Here is a 27,967-nt window from a genome sequence, read left to right on the forward strand (position 1 = left end):
GGGGAGGGTGCAGAGAAAATAGGGCCAAGCTCTTCTCAGATTTACACACGGATAGCATGAGAGGCAATGGACACAATCTGCAACAGTGGAAGTTTCAATTAGGAAAAGAAAGGAAGAAAACCCTTCGGAGTGAGCATAGTCAAACGAGACGTTTTCCAGAGAAGTTCAGACAGAAGTGGCAATGTTCAGAAAGTGACTGGACAAGGCTTAAGCCATCTACCTGTTCTAGCTGAGCCTGCTCTGACAGAGGACTGGACCAAAAGCCCTCCAGGGGTCCTTTCACCCTATACTATTCTGTGATAGTTTACATCGTGTGCAGCATCTTAGTAATTCTCCTAGAAACAACTTTTCTCAGTTACTCTACAGAGAGTGTGTGTGCATGCATGCCTGCTTCTAAAATTGTTTTTTTTTTAACTGTAGAAAAATATAACAGTGCAATGGCAATCACTTTCCAATAAGCATGAAAACTATCAAAGACAGTACATTTCTTTCTCTTATTAAAATAAAGAGCAAAATACAGAGGTAAAAAATAAGACATTTCACCTCCACAAAGAAAAATTCCTTTAAATATACTAGTGTACAGAAACCATGCTAGAAAATTGCTTTCCACAAGTTAAAACTAATACTATGTAATTATAAAATCTATTAGCCAAAGAAAGCTACATTTCATAAAACAAACAAATAATGCCAATATGAAGATCTACAAAAAAATCTAAAAAACTAAACAACTTTCACTGGATTCATCTTAATTAGAACTTTAAAAAAAACAAAGTCACATCATCTAGGAAAATATGTCTGCACTCTAATGTGTGCTGCCTAAAAATCTACAAGCTTTACTTCCACTTCAAAGTTCTACCAGCAGGAACATCTAAAAGTATAAGAACAGAAAAAGCACTGGCAGCGGTCAGTTTGAGCTTCTACACCACGGCAGCACTGGCCCCTACACTAGCGTCAAAAGGAAGGTCTGGGAAATGTTTTGCCCCAAGTAGAGCCCTGTTTAAATTACCTCCGTCAGAAGAGCATTCAAGATGACTGCTCAATAAAAATCTGTGTTAGTTCTTAGGACAAAGAAAGGTCACAGACTGTATCATTTCACATATCTTCAATAAAAGCAAGCGAGTGTTAACTGATCATTTACTAGTACCTTTAAAAAAAACTATTTAAAGCAATATTAATTTAGTATACTGTTTCAGAACTTTTCCCACCTAATGATGTCCATTGCCTGATAAACAATTTCAGACTGGTCAACTCCAATCACCTTCTTTGCACCTGCTTTTGCAGCAAACATGGAGAGTATTCCAGTTCCACAGCCAACATCCAAAACCACCTGAAATGAGTAAGACACATTTATTTTTACCTCAGTTTATTTCCCTCACTAGCATTTTCTACATGTCTTTTTCTACATCAGGGATATATTCTATTCCAACAGAAGAAATCAAAGGTAGCATCAAATCTTACAATGACATCCAGAAATAATCCAAGTCAAATTGCATATATAACTCCACATACTTTATTGCCTTTTACAGATAAATAAAAAGCAGACTAGCTCCTGCTGCAGATGAACTCATTCACATGAGAAAAATAATTGCTTGCAATTACTTGGTAACTAACAGTTACACGTATAGGAAAGACTGGAAATCAGAGCCTGAAGAATTTTAGTATCAGTGAATTGCTCAAGCTAACAACTAAATCCAAACAACAATTTGGGAGGAACTGTAGGTGGACAGGGCTGAGGAACATTTCTTCCTATTTATTGCTCATGAAAAAATTCTACACATTTTCATGTTCTTTGTAAAGAATTCAGGAATCCTCTGCTAAAAATTAGCACAGTGCCTCAAAACAACTATGGCTTAGATGATTAAATTTTGAAGTAGTGACTGGTACGGTTTTAACACTTGAAAATATTTTCTATCTAACACCTTTCAGAATCAAAACAGGACAAAAAAATCTAAGAAAAGTAAGCTTCATGAGCACACTTCATTTAAAGTACATTCAAGAAAACAGGACTCCTGCAGATGTTTGTCTCTCTTGCACTGGAGAGCCCAGAACTCGACCCAGCACTCCAGCTGTGGTCTCACCTGTGCTGAGTACATGGGAATCACCCTCCTTACACCTGCTGGCGATACTCTTCCTAACGCAGCCCAGGAGGCCGTTGGCCTTCTTTGCCACAATAGCACATTGCTGGCTCATGTCCACCAAAACCCCCAGGTCCTTTTCTGCAGAGCTGCTTTCCAGGTGGTCAGTCCCCATCCTGTACTGGGGCATGGGATTATTCCTCCCCAGGTACAGGACTCTGCATTTCCCTTTGATGAACTGCACAAGTTTCCTGTCTACCTGTTCTTCCAGCTTGTCAAGGTCCCTCTGAAAGGCAGCATAAACATCTGACATATAAATCACGCCTCCCAGTTTTCTACCATCTGCAAATCTGCTGAAGGTGTACTCTGCCTCATTGTCCAGGTCATTAATAGCCTTATGGTTGAACTTTCGCTCAATATATACTTAAGCTTTAGTATAGGTGCTTAAACATTTTAAGCATTAAACCCCAAAACTTTCCGTTTCCTCAGCAGTATGTACAAGCACTCATATTACGCAAAGCATTTAAAAATTAACACAATCCAAAGTATAATATTAGACTTCCTTTCTCATACAAGAGACCCAAACAAGATGGTAAGTATAAATTACTAGAAAGAGTCCTAAGATAAAAATAATCTATTAGAAGTAGCACTTAGATAAGACAGGTAATAACGTATGATAATTTCACTAGCTCCCCTTAGCACATCTTCCATCAGTGTTGTAAAATGGTCTTCAAAGCTGCCATGAAATGAATTTTTTTCCAGGACGACATCAGATCACTGTAGAATCAGTCCCGCAAAACACTGACAATTATAACTCAATTTGACAAGCTATCTCAAGGCAATAACATACCCAACTGACAAACTTTCTAGACTATGAGCTATTGAGCAGTCCTGCTTTGGCACAATAGGAACTTGTACACGCACTTTTAAGTTTCATCTGATATACAGTATCAATTTAAGTATTTGAATGCTCTGTACATTAGGTACACTTGTCTTGTGTTACATACAATTCTGCACATTTTGATGACGGATACAGTGCAAAGACACTCAAGCCAGCATGAATAAAAACAGTTTATCCTTAGCAGCACAGCAAGCTAGCTTGTGTTGTGCTGTACTGTACTGAGAAGCAACGAGTGAAGAGTTGACTGCCACCTGCCTTCATGGAGTAACTTACAATCTGGAATCAGACTTTAAAAAAAAGTTTAATGTTTTCTTTCAGCATCTTATGTGAAGGCCTGAACATGATAACAGAAGTTCCAGAAACCAGAGTTGCTCGTTCCACTTGAACTCTTCACAGCTACGTTCCAATAAGAATCAATTCTATGACCCGTTCACAATGAGTTTCTAGTATGTAGCAGCTACAGTCCCTAGGCTGAAGTTTTCTGGAGGCAAGAACAGAAAATAAAATCCAATGCTCCTGCAGCTGTTGAAATCTCATGCCCCCTCATGTCATCTCTTCTAACACTCTACCCATGGTGGTTAACAAAACTGCTGAGCTGTGAAAGCTGGAAGTCAGAGCCAAAAATAAACCTCTGTGAAAGAATGATCTTGATGTACAGTTGCATGAAAGAGAGCAATCACCACAAATGAGAAAAAAATCAAAACAGACACCACTTTGGACAGCTGCCCTGGTCACTTAAAAACCCAGATGGAACTCATCTAGCCTTAGGAAGGGGATGGGGGTGGCCAGAAAGGCAGAGGAGGGAATATACACAAGCTGGAACACATCTGAGAAACTGAAAGACAAGCAGAACAATCACCAATTAGCCTAAGGATAAAGGTCTACAGCTGATGCATTCTTGCAGTGATCACATATGGCCTCTCATCAGAGATCTGGAGCAGCTGGACTGATGATTTGACTACATCATAATATACAGTAGCATATCTTCCTCTTCTGCAGTCAAAGCAAAATTCATATTCTGCTTTTAGTCACAAAAGAAAATACTTCCATTTCAGGAAAGCAGGAGGTCAGGTAATCTGGCCAATTCAATCTATTCCACCAATGAACTGCTAATAGGAACATTTAAAAGTGCATTTTTCCCCTCAACATGGCACTGATGCCTGCCTCAGACTTCCACTTCACAACAAACACTAAAGCATGGCAATATTGCTTTTCTAACCAATTATTGTTTCCATCCAAAAAAAAAAAAAAAAAAAGGGGGAACTTTACTTTTTTTTTTTTTTTTTTAACTTTTGCTGCAAATGGATCATGTATCTTTTTTCTGAGCAACACCCCTTTAACTGTTTCTGCTAGGTAATCTAATCTAAATTGTCCTACTTCCCCTCTCAAGTACCTTCAGCAGGTTGGTAACAAAAGCAGCAAGCAGGATTTGTTCAAGTTTTTATAACTTCTTTTGCAAGTTGAGAATTAAATTAAAAATAAGTTGGTTGGTCCTGAATAAAGCACACAGAACAAACCAACCTAGATACTCTATTGTCACTCAGTTTGAACAACTGCACTTCTTTGCGTGGATTTTCATTAAAAGCTAGTAAGATCTACTAAGCTCTTTCAAAAAAATCCCTCCCAACCTACTTACAGTTGTCCTTTCAGAAACAACAAGCATCACCATGTATTTTCTAAAGAGAAATATAATATGGGGTTCTAGGAACTCCCACAGGAAATACTACAGGCATCTAGGAAATATGATATTTGAATATTCCTCTTCTTCACATTTTAATCTTCTTTTACGATAAGCAAACTGTATTAAGGGAAATTAGTCTATTTTCTCAACTTTGGAAGTGTTACTTATGAATAAGATTCTGAAAGCATTACATTATATATAATTTAAGCAAAATACCTCAACAGTTCCTGTGACAGAAATTAACAGATTTCACTTGGAATTATATTTTAGAAAAAATTCAATATAGTCTCCGGAGGAGCAAACCAAGCTACATCAACATTTGGTCAGAGAAATGAAATGGGGCACTGTTCACCTGAATGCCAGCCGTTGGGAAGGCTAAGCAATTAAGAATATTTCTTTCCATTTGACCTCAATACATAGGGTTCAGATACATTGTGAATTTGAGGGAAGAGATGCCTTGGAAAAAAAAAAAAAAAAACCCTGCAGTAGAAACACTGAGTTGAGAAACCAGTTGTATCTACTGCAATATTAATGGACAAGCTTTTCTTCAGAAGTGAAATGTTTTCACATGAAGCAAAAACACAGAGAAGGTACACGTACACAAGTTTTCTAGTCCACTCCTGAGCAACTGCATCTACAGGTGGGACTTCAGCAACTTTGTCTAGAAGAGCTCACCTGCACTTTGTTTTGAATGACTACCAAAATGTTCACATAACAGAGGAGAAATACAATCCACACTCCATGGTGAAAAATTACTGTTCTATTAGGAATAGTACATTCCATGTAACTTAAGGTCAGTCTTGCCCTGTGAAAACCTGCAATTATCAATTTTAGGGGCATCTGTGAAACTAACCTGCTGTCAAGACAGTTTAATTTATTTCTTCTTCCTCCCTTTTATGTACTTTGTTGGATGAGCCATCCAGCTATGAGATCATTCACATCTTTTCATAGCTGGCGGCATAAATGTTTCTACGACACTTTGGCTGGTTCTCTCTTTGTAACTAAAAGCTTGGCAATCTTTAGTAGGAATAGGCTTGTGACAAGGACTGAAGCAAAAGCTAAGAAAATTCCTTTCCTAATACTTTTTCACTTTGGTTGCCAGAAAAAAACAAACAAACAAACCTGAGATAGGACATATTGTGTGCTATCTACCTTGAAATAAACGTAAACCTCCTACTGCAAAACCCTATCTAGGAGAATTTCCAACTCAGGAACTATCAAATTTGTGCACCTTTATCACTTTTAAAACTGTTTTAAAAGTGATGTGTCATTAAAAAAAAAAATCAGCCACTACCAAAATAAAAAAGTGATTTATTTCTGTAAAACAAGAAATTCTGTATTCACGTTAGCAGTATCTATGCATGGCTGAAAAATGATAAGCAGCAGGCAGAGAAAAGCTATGGAAAAGAAAATCCAGAACAGAAGGCTGCACAGCATATCTCAGAACACAGCAAATTCATTAGAAATAACCAGTACAAATACAGAAGATAAGAGGAGGATCATAGCTGGGTACGGGCCATAACCACATCAGTATCATAAACAAAGACAGGACTAATCTCTCCTCATGATAAATGAAATACTAGTTCCTGATTTCAAGTTATTTAACAATAACCTAGTCTAGAGAGACTAAACAATATTAGTTCAGTAAATCAGCTGCAGTCGAATTCTTCCCCAATTCCAATTATATAGTGCTTTTGAGATGTTTTTACTATACTGGGCACAGATTGAAATTGACTTAAATCGTAGTAAAGTCTCTCTGAAATATATGCTGCTTAAAATACTGCACAAGAAAGGCTTGACTTAACCGTGCCATCGTAATTAATGAACATCCCGACACACAGAACGACGACAACAGTGATCAGCACTTCTGTTATCAGCACTTTGCACCCTCCAGCAGTTGAATAGCACTCTACCACCTAATAAAGTCAGAGTACATTAAATCAAATTTTGCCAGTGTGATATTCCATTCCCCAAGCCACCAAGTAGCCAACATGAAGGATTTCTACCACTTGAGAAAAAACAAACTGCAGAAACTACTATATTTTCTGAGCTGTTTTACATACCTTGTCCTTGAAGAGATGTGGGTTTTGATATATGAAGTCACGATAGCTTTCTGTACGCACTTTATCCTATGAATTAAGTGATAAAAACAATGTTCACTTTATTTATGAACATGATAAAGTTCAAAAATGCTGAAAAACTTGCTTTTAACCTGACCCAAGTACATATTTTCTGGCTACTGTACTTACAAGGATTCTGTAACCATGACATTTTCCATACTTTCAGTCTTTTAGAATTTATGATCTATATCTATGTAAATGAAGTCAGTTGAGCTTCTGGAGGTTTTAAAAAAAAAAAAAAAAAAAAAAAAACCTGCCTTAACACCATTCTGACCTGCAGTGTTGAATTTCACATGTTTTGAAGCTTTTAAACACCTCTCAGGAACAGCAGTAACACAGCGGCAATACTGCATCAGCTTTATACAACAGCCTTCTATACAAGAGTAAAACTCGAGTCATTAGCCCATAAAACATTTTGTATCATTTTATTCTATAATATTTAACTGCCTGACACATAGCTTCCTTCAAAAAAGCTAAAGATCAGATTAACCTGTTCTATTTCTGAATAAACTGCAAATTTGCAAACCTGCAAACAAGCTAGTAGTTGAAGCTGTATAGATCATTCTATGAAAACCAAATTAAAAGAAAAAAAAATTGACTTAACTATAACATAACATGACCTGAAAAGCTGGAACATATTCAAGCACATAACTAAACATTTATAGTGTCTTAGTATAGGAAAGCTAGCAGCGTATCTCAATCTACCAGGAAGGTAATAAACCGATCCTCTTAATATACATCAGCAGGTACATAAACTGACAGCCAACTATAGTTTCTGGAATCCCTGTTGCAGTTCAAGTGTTAGAGGAAAGCAAAAGAAAATTATAGTCGTTTTTACCGTAAAGACTGTCTACAAATAATACAAAAGTATAAAATCCAACTGCTTATATTTAAGTTAGCATCATATTACTATGGTAGGTGAGAATTTACAGAAATAATAATGTGTATTAAAGAACTACTTTCTCTAGTGAGGGAGAGCAAAGTCTATCTCATCAGAAAAAGAAGATCAAAACCAAAAACCTTGAACAAAAAGATATGCTCATACAAATTATGGAGACAAACCAAGTTATTTTGAGGCATTACAATCCTAAGATCAAAATTAAACGTAGGAGGATTATCTCTCACCAACCTGTAACAAAAAGTTACAAGTGATTTTAGAAAACTGCACTGTAGAAGTATGCATAATAAATGTGAAACAAAATGTCTTGGATCATTTAAAGCTATATTGGTTTACTATACAAAATATTCAGAGCAACTATTTTTAGTACTTCACCTCTACCACAGTACATAATAGAATTTGCTGAAACTACCAAAAATTCAGAAGGTTCAGCATCAATCGAGAAAGCAGTCAGCTGGAAAGCTTTCAGCCTTACATCTTGCCCACTCACATTGCCTCAGCACTACCTCAACTTAATCAATAAAATTCCAACTGCTGTCTCTACTCTATGCACTACTGCTCAAGTAAGTCACAGTCATTCGCTTTAGGTCTCTCTATTCATCAATTCCCTTTTCTCATTCACCATTTCAATATAATGCTTTTTGTTTGTCTGCTTCTGGAACAAAAATGTGAGGAAATTTATTAAGATGATATTCAAGAAGTCCTCAAGCAAAAAAAACCAGAAGTGAAACACTAGCCATTTGGCCAGTCTAAAGTAACAATATTCTCCCCACATTCGAAAGATTTGTAGCAACAGAAACAGTAAGTTTAAACTTCAGCCTGCCAGTAACACGCATAAGAAAAAAAGGGTTTCTAAACAGAACAGTGTCAGAATAGACTTAAAATTCAGACAGCAAATCTCTTTTCTTAAAATCTTCAATGTAGCAAACCACTATATTTACATAAACACAGTTCTCATAGAAAAATTTAAGTGAACAATTGACACAGCTAAAAATTCAATGCACACATGGTAAAACAGATGTTTTCCTATATTTAGGCAAGAAGTCAAAAGTCTTCTTAAAGGGATCTGACAAGCATTTCCTGAAACCAACAAAATACAAATTTTTAACAATAATCTCTTTCTGCGGAGATTCAGAATTAAGAATTTTATTAGCAAACAGACAGGCTTCCCTTGTTCTGCAACTTACCACATCTGAACCAACCAGCAGCAAACAAAACAGCAGTCTCAACTGACTTGCAAAATCAGACTTCCATCATTTTTATTCAACTTCAAGATTTTAGACCTATCTCGCTAGATTGTATATTTTGGAAATACATATTCTTCCACCTCTGCAGAGATGTTTGTCCTTCTGAAAAATCATCCCATAAAATTTAGCTCCTGCTTAAACTACTCTTCAAATTTACCTTAACACAGACTTATATGTATTTCTTGGTTGGGGCCACTGAACAATTTACAAAGCAGCAGGTCATATATGCTACCTGTAGGGTCGAACTCATGTCAGAACTCCATATTCTATCCTTATATTATTTCAGAAGCAAAAAAAATTCCTGCCTAAAATAATAAAATTGCTTATGACATGCAGAACCGTAATATTTTCTCTAGGAGGAAGCATTAAGAAATTTCGATTTACAAGCCAGTTTTAAGATCATTTAAGTTAAAAGGGTATACAGAGGTTTGCTTTTAAAGAGTTTTAAACCTTTTTCTTTGTCATATAAAAAGAGCATATAGTTTTTCCAGTTGCTCAATGTCATGTTATCCATATGCTAGGCTGTGCACAAATACCAACAATTTCTGTTTACCTTCCACAATAGGAAAATACAATATTTAAAGAAGTATTTTTGCCTGTCAAATTTTAACTCTTTGGAAAATAAAAACTAAAGGAAGTATATTCACCTCTGTACCATATTATAACATTTATCTTTTAAACATACTGAATTCAGCTGCTTTTAGCAGGGTAAGATTATGGTACAGATTTTGTAACATACCTTCAAATACATTTGCAGAGTACATGATTTAATGTTCCTAATGCTTCCTGTACAGGAAACATACTATATATGCTACAGGAAGCATTAGGAACAAAGGAAATACAAGCAGGGGAAAAAAAAAAAAAAAGATTTTTTCAGTTCAAATCCTAGGATAAAAGCTATCAAGTACAGAAAGGGTTAAAAATGCAGCTGCTCTGCAGTATATTTATGGGCACCCTGCCCATTTCATTCCATCTTTCCTCTTTAGTCCCACTAAGATGCAGTGGAGCTCACTTTCTAACCTTCAGCATCTCTTCATGTATCCCATAATGCCCGTATGAGCTGAAGTAAACGCCATCCTCATCCTCATGAAGGTCTGCAATGCTGTTGAATGACGAGCTGCTTTTGACATCTGCATTCATCACAAAATCCTGTGCAAATTGCCTGTAATCAATTTGAAACATACCCTTGAGACATGTTTATGGGACCACAAAAAGAAGGCGGGGGTTGGGGGGGGGGGAAGGGGCTTGAAAAGATAAGGAATTCAGACTGCACAGGGGCTTTTATAACAATGGAACTGGTTTAGGCTTTAAACGTGCTGAATCTCCCTCTGCTGGCTTCCAGAAGCTGCTGCATGACAATTCACTGTTCTCAGTGAATCTGCATTTCTTTCTTATTTTAAATACTAAATACTATTAGCAAAATGTTTACTGTGATTATCTACATGTCACCCACAGTTCATCCCATTCAGATTTCATTTATACTTTTAAAATAGGAATTATCTATTTCGTACTTCCTAGTATAAAAGCCAGTATTATAGTGATCAAAATTTACAATGCAAAAACATATTTGATACCCTATGAAGTACATATGGACTTAACAGAATAACGCTTAAGAACTACAAACCATGCTTCATTGAACGAGCACTGGAAGGTTGAACAAGTTACTCTACAACCGAAGCAAACGGAGTGGGAACAAGTCAGAGCTTAAAACGCAAATTTTTGTTTTAATTTCACTTGTACTTGCTTCTACTTATTTTTTTCCCCTCAGGTATGGTCTCCCACTCCTAACATGTACATTTTCTTCTCATTTCTCAAAGTGTTTTTAATGACAAAATATACAAAGCCAGGGCTTTATCATGAAAACACTACAAATCAAAGATTGTTGACAAATAAACAGCTCATATTATATCTGCAACCAAATGAGAAAAGCAAAAACACTTCAGACAGACAATATTCCTTCAAGGTCTACAGTCTGACTCACCAAAGCTTGTATCCTAGGCCGCTCCAAAGCGGCCAAAGTTCAACTTTAACATTCGTCATATTTTCTTACAGAAACTTAAACGTATAGTGAGACATTACCTGCAGCTTCTACCAGTAAATCTCTTACGGAACAACAAAATCAAAAATATTTTAATTCCAACATTTCAAATACTTCTGTGTTCAACTCATTTGGATGGGGGTGAGAAGGTGGAAAGAAAACTAGTACCAAAGAGATGACAGTATCAGGAACTTCATATACTTGCTGACATACTAGTAGGATCCAGATTATTTTTAATACTGTTTTTTATGAAGGCAATTTGTAGTTTTGTTACTTTTGATAATTATGAAAAATGATAAAAATAAAAATTTAGAAAGATTAAATTCTATGTCATACACTTAACATTTGTAAAACTAAATCTGATTTCAAATTATAAAATATTTTAAGTGGATTCAGCCAAGCACTCCTCCAGCTTATGGAAACAACACAAGTACCAAACAGAACTCTAGAGTCAGAGACTCCCTCTTGACTTTTTAATAAAAAAATAAATAAACAAATAAAAGTCATCATCTCTAAACAGTATACAAATGAAAAAAAAAATCAGGATACACAAGCTATATTCTTTAAAAAACATGAACTGCTAGAGGTGACCTGATTACAGAACTACTGTTACCATTTGTGGGAAAAAAAACCTGTCACTAGGACTCCATCTACCTGTCTTTGCACTGTAACACGTTCCAACTGTCATCATTCAACAAGCTTACTCAGCCTAGCAAATCTGGAAAAACAATTCCACAGTAAGTATTTCACACTGACTTAGCTGGTGTCCTCATACTATTCCCACCCTTAAAAAGCAACGGTCTCCAAGAAGCTGCATGACTGAAGTTCTGAACAGGCAGTCTTATTAAAACACCTGAAATATGTTTTTTCCCCACACCTTAGAGAGCAAGGTCTTCATGCTACTATCACAGACATCTGAAAGAAATTACAGTTGATTAGCCTCCCAAGAGGTCTAAATACAGGAAAGCTCCTGTTCTAGCTTTTTTATTCCAGATTTTGAGATTAGCCACCCAGCCTGCTAAATACTAGCATAAAACCTGAGAGCATAAACCTTCTATCATAGAGAACAATATAAAAGCAGGTTGTAGTAGGTTAAGGTTCTATGTACTATTCTCACTCCATGTCAGACTTGAAGAGTTCTTTCTTCCATGGAGTGGTGCACTAAATTGCATTTACCTCACAGGAAAATCTCCATGTGGACCCTTTCAATGCAGTAACCTACAGCATGTAGGCTACTCCATGCAAATACTTCCTCTGTCCCTAATTTAAGACTGTGTTGCTTCATCAGATGTACATCTGACTATTTTTGTTGACAGCCCGTCTTTGCTGGATTTAAGAGCTTGTGCTGACAACGAACAGTTAAAGGCTCCCTTTCACAGCACCTAGATAATTTGATAAATTAACCTCAAAAAGAAATATATGTAAGCTTGACAGAAGCTTAGAAAGCTGAGAAGAAATTGCAGCTGACAACCTGAAAATGTTTTCTTTTTTTCCTCTTAAATACAATGGGAACAAGAGTAAGACCGGCAACACATAGGGGAAAAAATAACAGGCTACCCAGCAGAGCTGCGAATTTCTCTCATTCTTATTGTTTGATGATGATGAATTAACGCATAAGGTAGACATAAAGGTATCAGACCAGTGTTGTATGCTGTAAAGTTGGACTTCCAAGAACTAAACCTAGCTTAAGACAAAACTGTCTGTTCTTGACATTTATCATTGCTCACAGCTGTCAGAATTTGCACAAACACATGACTGCAGAGTTTGGGATACCTACTAACTCACAACAGGTGTGTACTCTCAAAACATACAATGTACTCTCAGAATTTACAAAATAAGGTTTTTACAGCTTTATCTTTCAACAAAATAACACACAATTTATTTTTCCAAGTTTCATAAATACAATTTTTCAGTGTCTGATTGCTGGGGCTGTGATCAGGAAGTGACGTGTTTGGAAAGGATTTCGTACTGTGTGATCCCCCAAAAGGTTCAATTCCCCTTTCATGCATGAACATCATTAATCCTTATTTTAAAGACCTCAAGGTTTAGCAGTAGCACATACAGCTATTGGGATGTCTTATAATGTTCCTGCTTGTAATGCTCTGAATACTCTTACTAACAAAACCCACACTTGAGATTGAAAGTAACAGTAACTAAAAAGACAATGTATTAATTTTGTTGAGGGTTTCTCCAAACTGGAATTGGATTCTGCTACTAGCAACAAATTGAAAGAATAAAACTTGAGCACACCTTTCACATCTTTAGAGTCACCTCTCACAATGTTTAGAGTCCTGTATTTAATTTGCTGAGACCATTCTCTCTTCTCTATCGTGTCTCTTTAATATTTAAATCCAAATTTAAAGGACTAACGGAGAAGTGCTTGGAAAACAAGAAGAACACAGAAACAAAATATATGTTTCTGGATCACGTGCTTATTTAGCTTTCCTAAGCATGTTTTCATTCATGCAGTTTTTATAAGTTTACAAAGAACGTACAAGACAAATGAAAGCAACAGTTCCAACACAGGACATGGGTTTTACTCTTTAGTCAAATTCTACCACTTCTTTGAATTTCGACCTGTCTTTAAACATGAACACTTCATCTCAACTAAAATCTTTCAACTGAAATAGCTTCAAGCACTTACTTCATTTTTTGAAGATCATCCTGTGCTCTAACCAAGGCTGCTTCTGCAAGCTTAGCTCTGTATTCCGCATGTTTTAGTTGTTCAAGGAGCACTGTGGTATCATCTAACCCATTAGAACACAAAACACTTGCAGGTTCACAAAGATCTTCTATATCTGATGAAACGGAACAAAAATACCTGCCAGTTAACAGTGTTGCTCCACAGCAGCTCATAAATACATTACATTCCCATTTTTGCTGTTTCTGTCTTTAGACATCGTGCAACATAGTCCGTTTTACAACAAACTACTGAATTTGACAGAACTAACTGCAGGACACAATACTACTCAGTAAAAAGCAAGTATGCTAGAAATGAGTTCAAAGTTAATAAAATGAATAAATCCAGAACTTAGTTTAAATAGCAGTCTTTGCAACGATTGGTGAGTGAGACATTAGGGTTAGCTTAACCTAAGTATGGTGCTATGTTCTGTTTCTCCAGTTATCTTATTCCAAGGTTGAAAAGGGTGTTAACTGTAAAATGCAAAAAGAAAAACGTCAAGCTTTCTTAATAATTAAACAGCAACTCTTGATTTTCAAACCAACTTCTTGGACTCTTACAAAGCTTTTGAACACACAAAATCTGAAAGAGCCTAAGTACAATGGAATCATGATGAAATACTGCTTTTAACTAGCAAAACTTGGACTCAGCACTGGGTACAGTTCATCTCTTGCCAAATTCAGTTGGTGATTTCAAACAGAGGCCAGTGAACAAGAAAAGCAGCACTACTGTGTTTTTGGATGAAGTAAGTAGCGACTTCTAGCTTGTTAAGTAAAAGGCTTAATTTAAATAAATAAACAAATACCAATATTCATTTTAATGATAGAAGACAGGCTATTTGGCCCACAGGAGTGAAATAAAGCACTGATGCTTAGAATATGATTTTCAGGGCATCCATAGTTGTTCTACGGTCGCCGAAAGCACTGAGCACCTCAAATGGTCTATAGCTTCGGCAAAGAAAACATATCACAGTGAAACGTGAAATCCCTGCAGTAGCCAAACAATAATGCAGCAGGGCTTGTTTAGAAAAGAATAAAATTGCATTCCAGGCTGCGCAGAGGAGAAAACTCCACTCCTAAACGTCTAATGGTTTACAAAAGGAAAGATGTACAAGCAAGCGCCAACTAGAAGGCAAGTGGGAGAATCATGGGCATCAAAAAATAAGTACAAAAGTCACACTGTATTCCCTCAAATCTTCAAACTCTTCTGATGAACTATCACAAGAGAAGCTCAAGTTCTTTATGGAGATCATTAGAATCACTAAAGAAACAGAATTCTTCCATGCAACTGCAGTAGAACATTATACTTGGTTTGTCCAAAAGACAACCTCTATAAAAGATGAAGATGTTTTCAACAAGATAAATTATTTACTACTGCCATAAGGCAGTAGTAGTATTTTTGAATAAATGCATCTGACTTCAAATACGTACTTTTAGATGCTTTGAAAGTTTAAGCTAAAACAACTCAAGTTCAGAAGGAGTCCCGCTTTCACCTGCTTAAGTACCACATATAGTATCTCCACTATGAACATGCCATTTACATAAAGCAAACACAGATAATAAAATAGGACTACGGAAACATCAGCCATTAAAAGCTAATGTGTAAGTGTGTGGTAAGAACTTCAGAGTGACTTAATGTCATTACTTCAGCTAGTAGAGACTTTCTCTTGTCCCTAACACTATTTAAAAAAAAAAAAAAAGATAATGCATCATATAACATGAAATTTGCTGATGTCCCATAACACAGTGCAGTCACATTGAAACGTATTTATTTTACCAAACTGAAGTAGGAGATCATCATCTAGCTCTGGTTTCAAATATTCTTCTCCTTCCCAAGGCAGTGGGCTGCTGAGTGAATTCAAATATGCTGCAGTTGGTTTCTGGACAGAGAGATAAAGAGTATTTATGCTAAATTTCTTTAAAGTCACCAGCCCGTCATTTAAGAAAGGCAACACTCTTTTCCTCCAGCCACTAATGAGGCATTACTAAAGTACTTTTGTAGCAAAAGCTAAGAAAGGTATTATTCTGCATTGCATGACTAGCAAGAAAATGAAAAAAAAAAAAAAAAAAGAGCTTCTAGCTTCCATCCTAGCTCTGACAAGTATTCATATTATCATATTTATGCTAAAACCATGGCAAGAAGCTATAGGATCAAGAAGTTTAGTACAGGCAGTAAAGTGCAGCGGACTGGTAGAAAGTGAAGTCCATACTTCTAGGATCACACTCCTATCAGGAGTCAAGTCTACTCAGGTGTTTGATTGCATCAGACAGCTTATGACACAGATTGGCCAAGATCCTAACTGTGCAAAGCTTTTAAACAACAGCGCATTAGGGACCAGCTTTAGAAGTGCTGGCTTCTCTCCCATCTGAATCCTGACAGTTAATATTTCTTAGGAAGAGGAGAAGTCAGATTCTGGACCTCAGTTTTTCCACTTCTAGGATTACTTAGTTTAATTAGTTATACCTTAAATGGCTATTTGAAAATTTAAGTACTAAGTCTGGAAAAAAAAGTGTTTAATAGCATAAGATGCTATTCAGTCTAAACCTAAATATCAAGGGAACAACAGAATATACTTCAGAACCACAGTATACACAAGATGCAGTTAAGCCTAACTTAAAACTGCAGGTTCCCATCGGATTTCCTGATTCCTGGAGATAAATTTTAGGTTCTGTCATCTAAGGGATCAGGTATCATCCTTTCTAACAATGCAGTTGGGTTTTGTCCAGCTTACACCCCCAGGGAAGATGCTTCTGTACCAGCACACATACAAGAGCTAAGAAACTTCAGCTATCAAGAAGTAAATCCATTGCTGGAGCCAGAGGGGCAAGTCAAAGGCCAAGATGAATTAACAAAACATGACATTAGATAATATGGGCTTTTTACCAGTCTGGAAATTTCTTTTTTGAAATCAATAAAGCCTTATGTTAATTAAATACATTTAAAAATAAAATGATTTAACAGTTAAAGTGCTCACATCTAAATAAATCAACCAATAACTACTTTAAATGAGTGTCCACAATTTCTTATTTTCAGAAGCGTAATACAGAATTTCATACAGTTACATTACAAAAAAAAAAAATTTAAAGTACAGCATTTTGATTTCTCATCATGGAAGTAATACGTGGCACACCTACCTTCAATCTAACAAAGTTTATTAGTTTAATGTATCCATAAAAATCAAGTCCTGGAAAGAAATAAAAAAAAAATGGCAGCTTATGTCACAAGAAACCCAGATGTTTTACAATAATGCAAACGTTAGTTAGTTGCTCAATTGGCCAGTTTCCCTTTGGGGCTTACATCACTATCTAGTGCAGCCTTCCCATCTTTATTTGTCATCCACATTTTTCTGATTTTTCTGTCTTTAGATCTAACCATGCCATTTTCACATTCAGTACAAATATACTTGCCACAAATTAAAAACTGTACACTTGCAAACTTAGCTTATTGGCAGCAATTTCCTCTGTTCACCACACAACTCTACATCAGGACAGCCACGTTCGTTTACTAGCAACCTTAATGATTGCTCCCCTGCTGTGCTTCTTCATTCGTATTTTCAGCTTTCTGCTTATGAAAAAGTAAACTGATTCTACTCATCAAGAATACATAGCAATATTGATTTAAACCTGCCACCTAGCTCAGGAATAACTGTAGTTTAAATATAATTACGTACTTTCCTCAAGAAAAGCAACAAGCGCTCCAGTCTGTGGCGACCACGTAGCCTTAAAATATTTTCCATTGAATTTTAGACAGGAAACAGACCAGACTTTACAAACTTGCATACATTTTTTAAATGCTCTGTGCACTTCCCATCCCCTCATCTCTCTCCCCTTTTTACTGCACACTCTTGAAATAGTATTTCTCCTATCCTGCTCTCTTTCCCCCACTTCTTCTATAGTTTTCCTCTATAGGCAGTAAGTTTAGGAGTTGAAGCTCAGTAGCTAACTCTCCCAAAGCCACTCTCACTTTACATGTCCTCCTATATGCAGCTTCCTTCAGTTACCACCTCGGCCTAAATATATGGTGGCTCCAAATGCAAGCCAACCTTAAATTTCACTAGGAATAAATCAAATGGATGCTGGAATATATGCCTTCCTATGCTCACCTGAGGTGAAATAAGCACATCCCCTTTAAAAACATCAGCAGTTCAGTCCAATTACTTGATCTCTTGGTAGATCAAGACTTTGGTCTCTGCTAAGCTGCTGAGCTCAGCACTGGTATCACTAGTTAGGCAAGAAAACCTGACACAAGTAAACAGCTTGACTTCACTTATGCCCGTGTCCTGTTACCCAAGTATGCACTAGACCAGCTCAGGTATATCTAGTAGGTAGCAGGGACTCAGCACAAGCCAGCAGAGATCACTCTTAGTTCTATCACTAGTGGAGAATTTTATCAGAGGATTTAATATACAAGAGATGGCTAGCATAAAGGTAAGCATTCTTCTAGAATATCTTGTCGTTTCAGTCTTGGACTCCTCAGCTACAACCAGAAAGCCAGTTAAAAACAAACTCATCTTTATCATTTATTTTAAAAAAGATGCCGATACACATGAGGAAAAGGTAAGAAGTCACAAAAAGAACTTACCGTTCTTACTGATCACATCAGCAACATTAAACTGATGCTCTACTCTACAGTGGGAGAATACATCTTCAGCAGAACTAAACAATCTGTAAAGAATTATTTAATAAGTAGTATTAACATGGTGGTATTTAGATTCTGTAACTTCCCTATGAGTTTCATATGCTCTGCTCTGACTTGCTACGTGAGGTGTTCACAGTACAACATTTTTCCTTTCAGAAAGGATGAAAAAGCGCCTGCATATTCATATACCTCCCAGAGAAGCCTTAATTTTATTACAAAATGTTTTGCAAACAACAGGTAATAAAGAAACACATCGATTTTGTTTCACAGTATGGGAACCTGTTAACTTCCAAAAATTCCTCTAAAGCAAAGACTAAGCCCCACACATAAGAATTGCATGTATAGGAGATTCGTTTGCCAGCAGTAGAATAAATGTTTTCTGCTATTTACTGATGATGGGAAAAGATGACAGAGATCAAAAGATAAACTTCCATATTGCTTCAAGGGGAAGGAGGAGGGAATTACTTGTTCTTCACATCATTTCTCCCTCCTTTAGTCTGGATTCAACAGATCTTCAGCTCTAAATCACAGAATGACTGAGGTTGGAAGGGACCTCTGGAGATCATCTAGTCTAACCCTCTCGCTCCAGCAGGGTCCTCTAGAGCACGTTGCCCAGGATCGCATCCAGACGGGTTTTGAATATCTCCAGCGAAGGAGACTCCACTACCTCTCTGGGCAACCTGTTCCAGTGCTCAGTCACCCTCACAGAAAAGAACTTTTTCCTCATGTTCAGATCATACTTCCTGTGTTTCAGCTTGTGCCTGCTGCCTCACATCCTATCGCTGGGCACCTCTGAGAAGAGTCTGGCCCCGTCCTCTTGACACCTTCCCTTCAGAGACTTATAGACATTGATCAGATCTCCTCCCTCAACCTTCTCTTCTCCAGGCTGACCAAGCCCAGCTCTCTCAGCCTTTCCTCACAGAACAGATGCTCCAGTCCCTTAATCATCTTAGTAGCCCTTCACTGGACTCTCTCCAAGAGCAGCATGTCTTTCTTGTACTGGGGAGCCCAGAATTGGACACAGCACTCCAGATGCGGCCTCCCCAGGGCTGAGTAGAGGGGAGGACCACCTGCCTCGACCTGCTGGCAACACTCTGCCTAATACAGCCCAGGAGACCCTTGGCCACAAGGGCACGTTGCTGGCCCATGGTCAGCTTGCTGTCCACCAGGACCCCAAGTCCTTCTCCACAGTGCTACTTTCCAGACTGCAAAAGCTACGCAACACTGCTTCAAGCTACCTACCAGCGGTGTTTCTAACTTGCCTATCTTCTACAGGCTGAATCTGAGCATTTATATGGGAAACACTCTTTGGATTAAGAGTCCATCGGGCCTCCTGCCGCCATCCTCACCTGTCGCAGAAAAGGCAGCGAGTCTGCAAGCCCTCTGCGGCCCCCTCCTCCTCCTCCTCTTCCTCCTCCTCCCAGGCTTCGTCGCCGTCGGACAGCTCGGGCATCTCCTCCTCCGGAGGCGGCCGGCCGGTCCCTGCGGAGCCCGGGTAGGGACCGTTAGTGACGGGGGAGGTGAGGGGAGGCGCCCAGGCACCGCCGCGGCCGGGCACGGACCGCTGGTGAAGAGCGGGGCCGCGCGCGTACCCCCGCGGGGCCGGGCCGGGACCGTTGGTGACGTCACGCAGGCACCCACCTGCAGGGGCAGCCCCCGCCACCCCGGAAGCCATGGTCCCGCGCCCCTCAGCCTCCCCACGTGCGCCTCCAGCACCCACAACGCCGCACGCCGCTTCCGGGCTGGCGCCCGCCCCCTTACGTCAGCGCGCACGCAGCGCGCGGCGGGGCGGGGCCGGGCCGAGCGGGCGGGGCGCCCCCTGGCGGCGCCCTGCGCCGGCCGCGGAGGGTCGGCGGGACGGCGGGGAGCGCGGCGCGCGCCGGGCGGCCGTTTACCGTTGGGCTCCATAAAGCGCCGCGTGCCGCAAAGCTGGGGCGGGCGGCGGCGCTGCCCCCGCGGCGCCGGGCAGGGCCGGGGCGGGCCGGCAGGCGGTGACGCCACCTCGCGGCGGCCCGGCCGGCAGGGCACCACACCGAGATGACCGCCAGCTTACCAAAACGCCTGATCCAGCGTTGCAAAGAGTTGCAGTCACTTTTTAAATAACTCTTGTAATTTTCAAATCAAGTCAGGCTAGATGGGTGAAGATCTAGCAGATTCCCTTTGTCTTGTCCCCTAGTCAGTTAGCAAAGCGAGGGTGCTACGTCAGCCCTTCCGCCCGGGCGACCCAAAGCGTGCTTTTCAAGCCGCTGTGCCAAACCTGCCGCTTCCCAAGCTTTCGTCCACCTCACAGCACCGTCTCACAGTACGGCAAAGGGATTTAAATGAAACCACCAAAACGCAGAGCCAGCAGGAGCTCAGACCTCAGGACCAAACCAGAGCTCACCCGAAGGCAAAGTCCTGAAGCTTTTAGGCACTGGTCGCCAGCGCCAGCTGCTTTACCAGCCTTGCTGCATCACACTGCTTGCTAAGGCAGACACAGCAGCCGTTTCCTCCCTGTTCAGCTCCAGTCTTACTTTTCAGAAGAAGCTATTCTACGTTATATTCGTTTCACAAGGGCTTAATCTGCCACAGCACTCAGCCCTGACATTTAGCACTGAGCATCAGCCGCGGTACCGATTGCTGGTTTGTATTTGATTGTTATTTCCTGCTCTCATTTTTAACAGCCCAAATTCAGTGGTCTTTACTGAATATAAATGCTTTGAGATTTAAGTCAATTAGTGAAGAGAAAAAGAGGGGGAAATACAGGAAGGAAACCTGAAAGTTTGAATTTCCTTGTCTGGATTACAATCCCTGATTTCTAATCTAAACTTGTAACTCTGTCCCATGTAGCTTAATTTTCCTTTTCACGACCCTCCTACCTCTCAAAAGTAAAACTAACAAAGAAAGCTTTTACATTCAGGTTAGAGTTGCCTAGATTAAGCATTGTTATAGGCAAACTCAAAGGGGTGTGAAAAATTTAAATACGGAAACTGATTTTAGATATGACCAGAATGACAATTTTGAAAAAGGGAATTTGACCTAATTTGATCTGCTGTTTGTTTTTAAATTCAATGTCCCATTAGAATAACTGCTACAGGTATGACAATGTAACGGTGAGTCTGCAAATGCTGCTCAGTGGCATAAACTAATGCTTCTCATGGAATTTTTTTTCCTTGTATAGGGACTCATTACTACACGTTGACTAGGAAGGAGTGTCAAGTGCTGGCAAAATACTGCCTACTCCCAGTCTACACAAGAAACCTGGGCAAGTCAAACGCTTCTACCTTATTCTCCCAAAGTAGGATCTGACTCAGTGAAAGAAACCAAAGTGACATAGAATCATAAAACCAATTGTTCCTCTACTTTGGCTCAAGCAGCTGATCACAGAAATAGATATAACAGCCACTATTCTGTAAATAGTCCCTGGGCTGATAGCAGCAAAGGCAGAAACAGCAGCTCCTTTGTGCTGTACTGAAATTCTCCCCCACTGAAGGGGCAAGGGGTCAGTGATTGCATAGTCTTTGCTCCACTGCACTCCCTTTGCTATTGTTCAGTCCACTCCGAGAATAACAGACTGAATGTGCCACACCGCCTTGTAACTGAATCTTCCTTTTTATTATTGCATAAAGTAAGATTCTCCATAAATGTAAAGCACCTGTTCATTTGGATCAGTGTATATAATGTTGGGTGAAGACTGTATATAACTTACACCAGTACCTCTTGAAATATGACCATCTTTGTTACAATCTCATAATCCTTATAAGGGGATTTGCATGGTACAGCAAGATTTACAATGTAAGGGATTACTATTTCATAATCTGGGCCAAGGGGAAGAAACTTCAAATATTTACATTTTTTTACTGCATTTCAAACTTTCCTCCAGATCCAGAAACACAACACTGGGGAGGCTGTTACAGGGTGTTTGCACACAAAATATGGTATCATCATATCACTTGTGGGCTTTGTTTCATCTCAGTCTCCAAGCATGTGTAACACTATCTTCTACCTTTGTCACCCTTTTGTCATTACAATGTTCGTCATTATTAAACAGTGCATAAAGTATGTTAACAGAAATTGCATAGGAAACAAATAAAACACTTCTGAACAAACTATTATTAAACAACTGTTTCTTTATCTTATGTAAAATATATTAGAAGAAAGAGAGAAAAAAGTTAAAAAGAATTAACAATAGACAGCAAAACCTATTGCTTCTCAGTCAGTCACCTAGGTCTAGTATATGGTAGCAATTGGAGTTATATTTTTCAGTTTTAAACCCCTAAGGTCTCCAACAGAACATGCAACGCTACACAGACCCATGAAGCTCAAGACTGAATACAATTTTGACAAAACCATTTTCATCTAAAAACCCAAAACATCTGAACTTTTACATTATATGCCCTAGCTACTAAACCCAGCTTGCTACATGTCTGTGCTAAGAAGGACAGTCCTGAACCCACAGAGCATGATGGCAATTATTCTCTTCTGTGTGGTCCTCCCATCCCAGTTGATTGTATTTTTTATTAAATTAATAAAGCAAACTCTTTGCAGCAAACAATCTCTGATCTAAAACCAAAGACTGGCTTTTTCATTATGTCCTTATGATGTCTAGCAATGAGGAGGTTCTCACAAAGCTGTCGCTTCCCAACACAACACAGCCATGAAAAGCATAGCTGCAGCAGTGATAGATGCAACAGAAATAGGTACAGACACCTCAGGTTTTAGAGGGGCATCAGTGCAAGTAAAATGTCATTAATGCTACTGACCTGCTTACACTTTTATTAGTTCTTAGCTGAAGGATGAATTCGGACACCGTTAAAATAATTAAGAGCATTAAAAAATTAAATGAAACAAATGAGAAAATTTAAGTGCCAGTTAATATACAGAGGGAACAAACTGTAATATAGTGAGTATAAAAAGGTATTTTTTATTCCTATCATCAGGAAAAAATAGTGATACTGAAAGCAGGACTGCTAATCTAGATTTACGTTCTCAATCAGCATGCTCAGTCAGTGTTTAAAGGTTTAATAAATATATTATATTTCCCTTAGCTGTGAATCGAGAGAACTGGTCTGTGAGATATTTTTTGCCTGGGCAAAGCCCATGGGGCCCTGTGTAAGGCTCACCCTGAAATTAGGGTACGTTTAGGATTAGGCTTGAGAGAGAAAGCAAGCCTGGTGTTGCAGCTGAAGTGGCGCTGCCAAAAGAAAGTGAGCTGCAAAAAGAATTGCACTGTGAAAATTTTTTTTGCCTGGGCACTGGCAGGGGACTTTCGCAAAAGTTCACCCTGGAGTTAGGGTTAGGGTTACCCAACCCTAACTCTCTGCTTCAAAATTAAAAGGCATTTTCTCTGCTTCAAAATTAAAAGGTGCATTTCTCAACCCGTCAGAAAAGGAAATACAAATGACCTCTCTCTATCTTTCACTGGGCTCTTCTGCGACTCAGCTTACAGCTTTTGTCCTTATATTTAAAAGTTGTCTCAAGGCACAGTCAGAAGAGGTGACAGAACACCTTTTTGCTACCATGCGGGGGAGTCCTGCTGTCCCCGGCATCCATCTGACCCTTTGGAACACTGATTTATCATGCTATACTGGCAGAAAACTATTCATTTTTGCATTTACTCACCCGCTCTCTCCCCATGCTTGCAGAGGCAGCACAGGAAAGTACACAGTTGTGGCAGAGTGCAGGTTTTCTGTCCCCTCCACAGCTGCTGCCAGCTGTGGCAATCTCTTGTCATAACTGCCACAGCATAAACCCTACCTGTGACAGGAGACCACCTTTTAGGAGGGGGGTTGCATCGTACCTAGCCCAGTTTAACAGCAGCAGCTAAGAGGGGTAGTCCTACTCCCTGTCCCCCTCTCCCACTTGCTTGCACCAGATCAGCAAACGGATTAGCTGGGCTGTTTTCCTTCTTGTGATGTTTAGTTCCTATCAGATCGGCTAGTTAAACCAATTCACTTCAGGGCTGCTCAGTCACCAGTTTTAATAAAGGGCAAATAGCAGGAATGTACAGCTAGAAATGCAGCACCTTTGTTATAAATACCACTGTCGATTCTTTTCAATGAGGGATTTCCCCACAAGAATAAAACCAGTACCTGCAATTAGGGCAAATCTGCAGTGTGGCAAAAGGAGGCGTGCTGCTTTGAGATAAAATAATTTACCAAAATACAGAAGCACCTCTATACAATCAATGTGCATTGTGCAGCAGTTTGAGGAATGCAGGACAATTTCAGGTGCTACAGATGACTGGGATCCAACTGAGATAATTCAGTTAATGTAAAAACAAAAACAAAAAAACAACCCCCCCCAACTCCCCCCCCCAAACTTAGAGGCTTAGAAAATCACTAATCTTCAGAATTAGTTTGACCATTGAAGTCTAAAAGCTAAATGCAGACAAAGCTACTAGTAGGCATGTTAGGGGTAAGCCAGTGTTTGCAGAGAGATCATACGTAAGTAACTTATTCTGACTTTTCTATCTTTTAATATCTGTGCTTCTACAGCGGAAACTACTTGGACTCAGAACAAATAATTACCAAGATAAACTACAAAAGAGGCACTTTCTGAAATCATAGCCTTATCTGAAGTAAAATATAGTGTTTACCTGAGGGCTTGTCTTTACCACGAAAAAATACGATTTCAGCTAATTCACAGTAAAAAATAACTGTGGACAGGCATTTTGTGGTGTTTATATGAATTAACAGGTCAGACTCATGGAACTACTAGGCCTGTATATTAAAAGCAAACAAAAAAACTCCTGTTCCACAGGAACTCTTTGGGCAGAACGTTTTTAAAACATCTACAAGATATTTAGTGTTGCAATGGTGGATGCTAAGCATTTGGCAAACTCTGGATGTAAATACCTAGAAAAGTCACTTTGAAACTAAAGCCCTTGTTGTAAGGGACTAAGCATCTGAAAACGCCATGGTCATCGGAACCAGCTCTGGTCTATATTCATCAGGGGTAACTCTGAAGACAGTGGAACTTTATCTGTGCCAAAAAATAGGATCAAATCATTTGAAGCCCTAAACAGCAATCTCATACCTAAAGAATGCTTCAGAAATTGTAGATGAAAGCAGCATTACTACACATTTTCACAGATATTTCAGGAATCTAAAGTTGGAGCTAGGTGCTTAGTGCCTAGATTTTCAAGGTTTGATAAGGGTGTCTTCAAGAGCAGGACTGAGATGCAAGTAGAGGAAGAGTGTGAGATTCTGTAGATTACAGAATAACAGAGGAGGACAGTAGACAAACAGTCATATTTTTCAAGTCTCTTACACATGCAGTATAAATGACTGACCTTTAGCGTGTGTTAGATCACAACCTAGACCATTCTGTCCATTTTGGTGGCTGTTAAAAAAAGACAAGTTTTTCACTCTCCCTAATTTGTGGCTGTCCTAGTAGAATGAGGAACAATGCTGATGATCATGAATGGACAAAAACAAGTTAGGAGAAGTCTGAGAAGGAGAAAAACAACATGAAAAAGTAGAATCAGGCACGGAACCAGATCCATTGACATTGCTTTTCTTCAAAATATTTTTTACGTTTCAGACAAGAATGGAAAGGAATATCCATCACATCGTGCTTTTAAAAAATAAATTGCATACTAAACTAGGCTGAATTCAGTTAGTTGGTTCCAGTAAAAAATACATGGTGTTTTACTTCTGTTTCTCTAGCTAGAAAAGCAGCAAAACTTAGGCAATGATTTTAAGACCTCACAGGTTGAGAATAAAAGATTTATTGCAACAGTTCAGTTAAATCTTTGTAGAGGATCTATAAACGTGGGACTTCTTCATGTTGTTATTACTGAAAAGATGGCAAATACTCCTGTTGTAAACTCACAGTGAAAACTCTTTGCAGGAGAAGACACTAGACAGTTTGGGAAAATTGTTTTCTTGGGGATGATCTAGCTACCCCAAAGGCTTTCCCCAGAGATCTAAAGAATGTAGAAAGCATGAAGAAGCACTACTTAACCCTTCACAAATAATGTAAGTAAATAATAGCAAAATGTGAATGTGCAATCAGATCTTCAAAGCAGGTAAATGAAACCATCTATTCTGAATCAAATAAGAAGTTACTTAGTAGCATTAGGCTACTACTTAGATTTTTGTGCCAGCTTTCCCCAAGTTTTCTTGCTTTAGCTCTTCTGGTGAGAGATTTTTACCTCTTTTTCAGTTCATCTCACTGAACAAAACTAACATAAAAATGGAAACATCCCTCAGTAAAACTGCAAATTCTCCTGATAAATATTAATTTCTACTTTTTTTAAAAGGTGCTTGTTTGAGGTATTATGAGTAGTAGCTATGTGTGTTAAATCTCCCATTCTTTGTACTAGCTTCTTTAAAAAAAAAATCAGCCAATCAAAAGTGCCTAGACCGACGCTGTCTCCCTCAGTTAATCCAAGGCCAGTAGAGGGATAATTTGATTAAACTGAGGCCCTAATTTATTTAGCTTTAGTTCTGGATCAACCTCTTCTTAATAGAGTGCTGTCGTCTCCAATTGTTTGATGAAAATTAAAGTGACATAAATACCATGGGACTTTTTCAATCTGATTAGTCAGCTAACTTGCATCAATACTACCCCAGCCATCAGGCGCTGGCGTCCTTCCTTTCACCAGCCTTACTAACAACTGACAAGTTCTCCTTGAAGAACGGGCACCCACGCTGCCACTCAGACCCCCACACTTAACCCATCATCCGTCCTCAATGGGTCTTGTTTGACAAGGTGCCCACACCTTTTTCCATTGCTGTTCATCAAACAAAGCTAAATATTGTTTTATTAGCAATCAATAGCCTGTTAATCCCAAACGATTTCACAAATCCACTGAGCTCTCAAGCTGATTATAAACATTTGGGTTTTTTCAAGCTGCTAAATTTCAGATGGGTTTTCTCCTCCTCTCCCAACCCTCCCTCTCTGATATAGGATATTGTAGTTGGTAAGCAAAGCCACAAAAGCAAAACAGGTCTGTTGTGTTTAATGTTGCCTTTAACTAGACATCTACAAATGTAAACGTTTTACAGTTTAAACCTGATCAAACCTATGGCACCAAACCCTCAACAAACTTGCTGATCAGTCTGAAATTTAAGAATAAGAAAGTTTCTGAGCTTTTCTTTTTCTTTTACAGCGATATGGTAAATTCCTGCTTAGTCTGTGGGCTGGCAGAATAAGGAGCGAGAGAAAGAGAGAAGTAAGCCTCTCTGATTTGCAATATATAAAATGCTAACAAAGCTAGCTGGTGCACTACTGAGTGATGTACCATTCGTGTCCAAGACACAGACAAAATGCCTGGGCACGCGTGGTACACTCTGATGATCCCTTTGTTTGTGTATTGGGTCATGGATATTTCTTCTGTGAGGTGCAAGGAGAGCAGCCAGTACAAACATGCTTCCTGTTGGATATACCCAGCTTCTGTTAGGCCTTCTGTTTACCTGCCTTTACCCTAGTAATATTGATAGCTGATAATAAAATGATAGGTCTCTTATGTAGCATAGTATAAATCACCAGGTCAAGGCAGAAGGATGCACGGTGTGGGCAGGAAGCTTCTCGAAACAGACTCTTTCTTTCAAGGCCCAGTGAGCTTGTCTGGCAAGTCTGGATTATTCTCTGCATGTCCCTGCTGAATTGTTGCTGCTGTAGAACGTGCTCCCTCTCTGATGACCAAAAAAAAAAGACCTGTTGGAAAGAAAATACTTCATCAATATTTGGACACACACCAC

At 39.0% G+C, this 27,967-nt stretch overlaps 1 protein-coding gene across 6 annotated transcripts in view; it reads right to left on the bottom strand.

The window, feature by feature from the left end:
• Positions 1-27,845, bottom strand: part of PRMT3 (protein arginine methyltransferase 3) — an 81,275-nt gene extending 53,430 nt beyond the window's left edge. Inside the window, exons 1-11 of one of the 6 annotated variants that reach the window (XM_068945362.1) lie at positions 27,753-27,845; positions 25,552-25,601; positions 23,880-24,014; positions 19,628-19,760; positions 18,222-18,304; positions 16,775-16,824; positions 15,417-15,519; positions 13,605-13,758; positions 9,943-10,084; positions 6,721-6,786; positions 1,206-1,327 (exon numbers count right to left, since the gene is read on the bottom strand). In XM_068945362.1, the coding sequence (XP_068801463.1) occupies positions 1,206-1,327; positions 6,721-6,786; positions 9,943-10,084; positions 13,605-13,758; positions 15,417-15,519; positions 16,775-16,824; positions 18,222-18,304; positions 19,628-19,760; positions 23,880-23,991 (965 nt within the window). In that variant the 5' untranslated portion in view covers positions 23,992-24,014; positions 25,552-25,601; positions 27,753-27,845. Of the gene's footprint in view, positions 1-1,205; positions 1,328-6,720; positions 6,787-9,942; positions 10,085-13,604; positions 13,759-15,416; positions 15,520-16,774; positions 16,825-18,221; positions 18,305-19,627; positions 19,761-19,870; positions 20,067-20,331; positions 20,568-23,879; positions 24,177-25,551; positions 25,602-27,752 lie in introns of those variants that run through there. The other 5 variants (XM_068945360.1, XM_068945359.1, XM_068945357.1 and 2 more) reach the window with 5 other exon arrangements.
• Positions 27,846-27,967: the final 122 nt, after the last annotated feature.

This window comes from Struthio camelus, chromosome 5, assembly GCF_040807025.1.
Source record: "Struthio camelus isolate bStrCam1 chromosome 5, bStrCam1.hap1, whole genome shotgun sequence".
Classification (NCBI taxonomy): domain Eukaryota; kingdom Metazoa; phylum Chordata; class Aves; order Struthioniformes; family Struthionidae; genus Struthio; species Struthio camelus.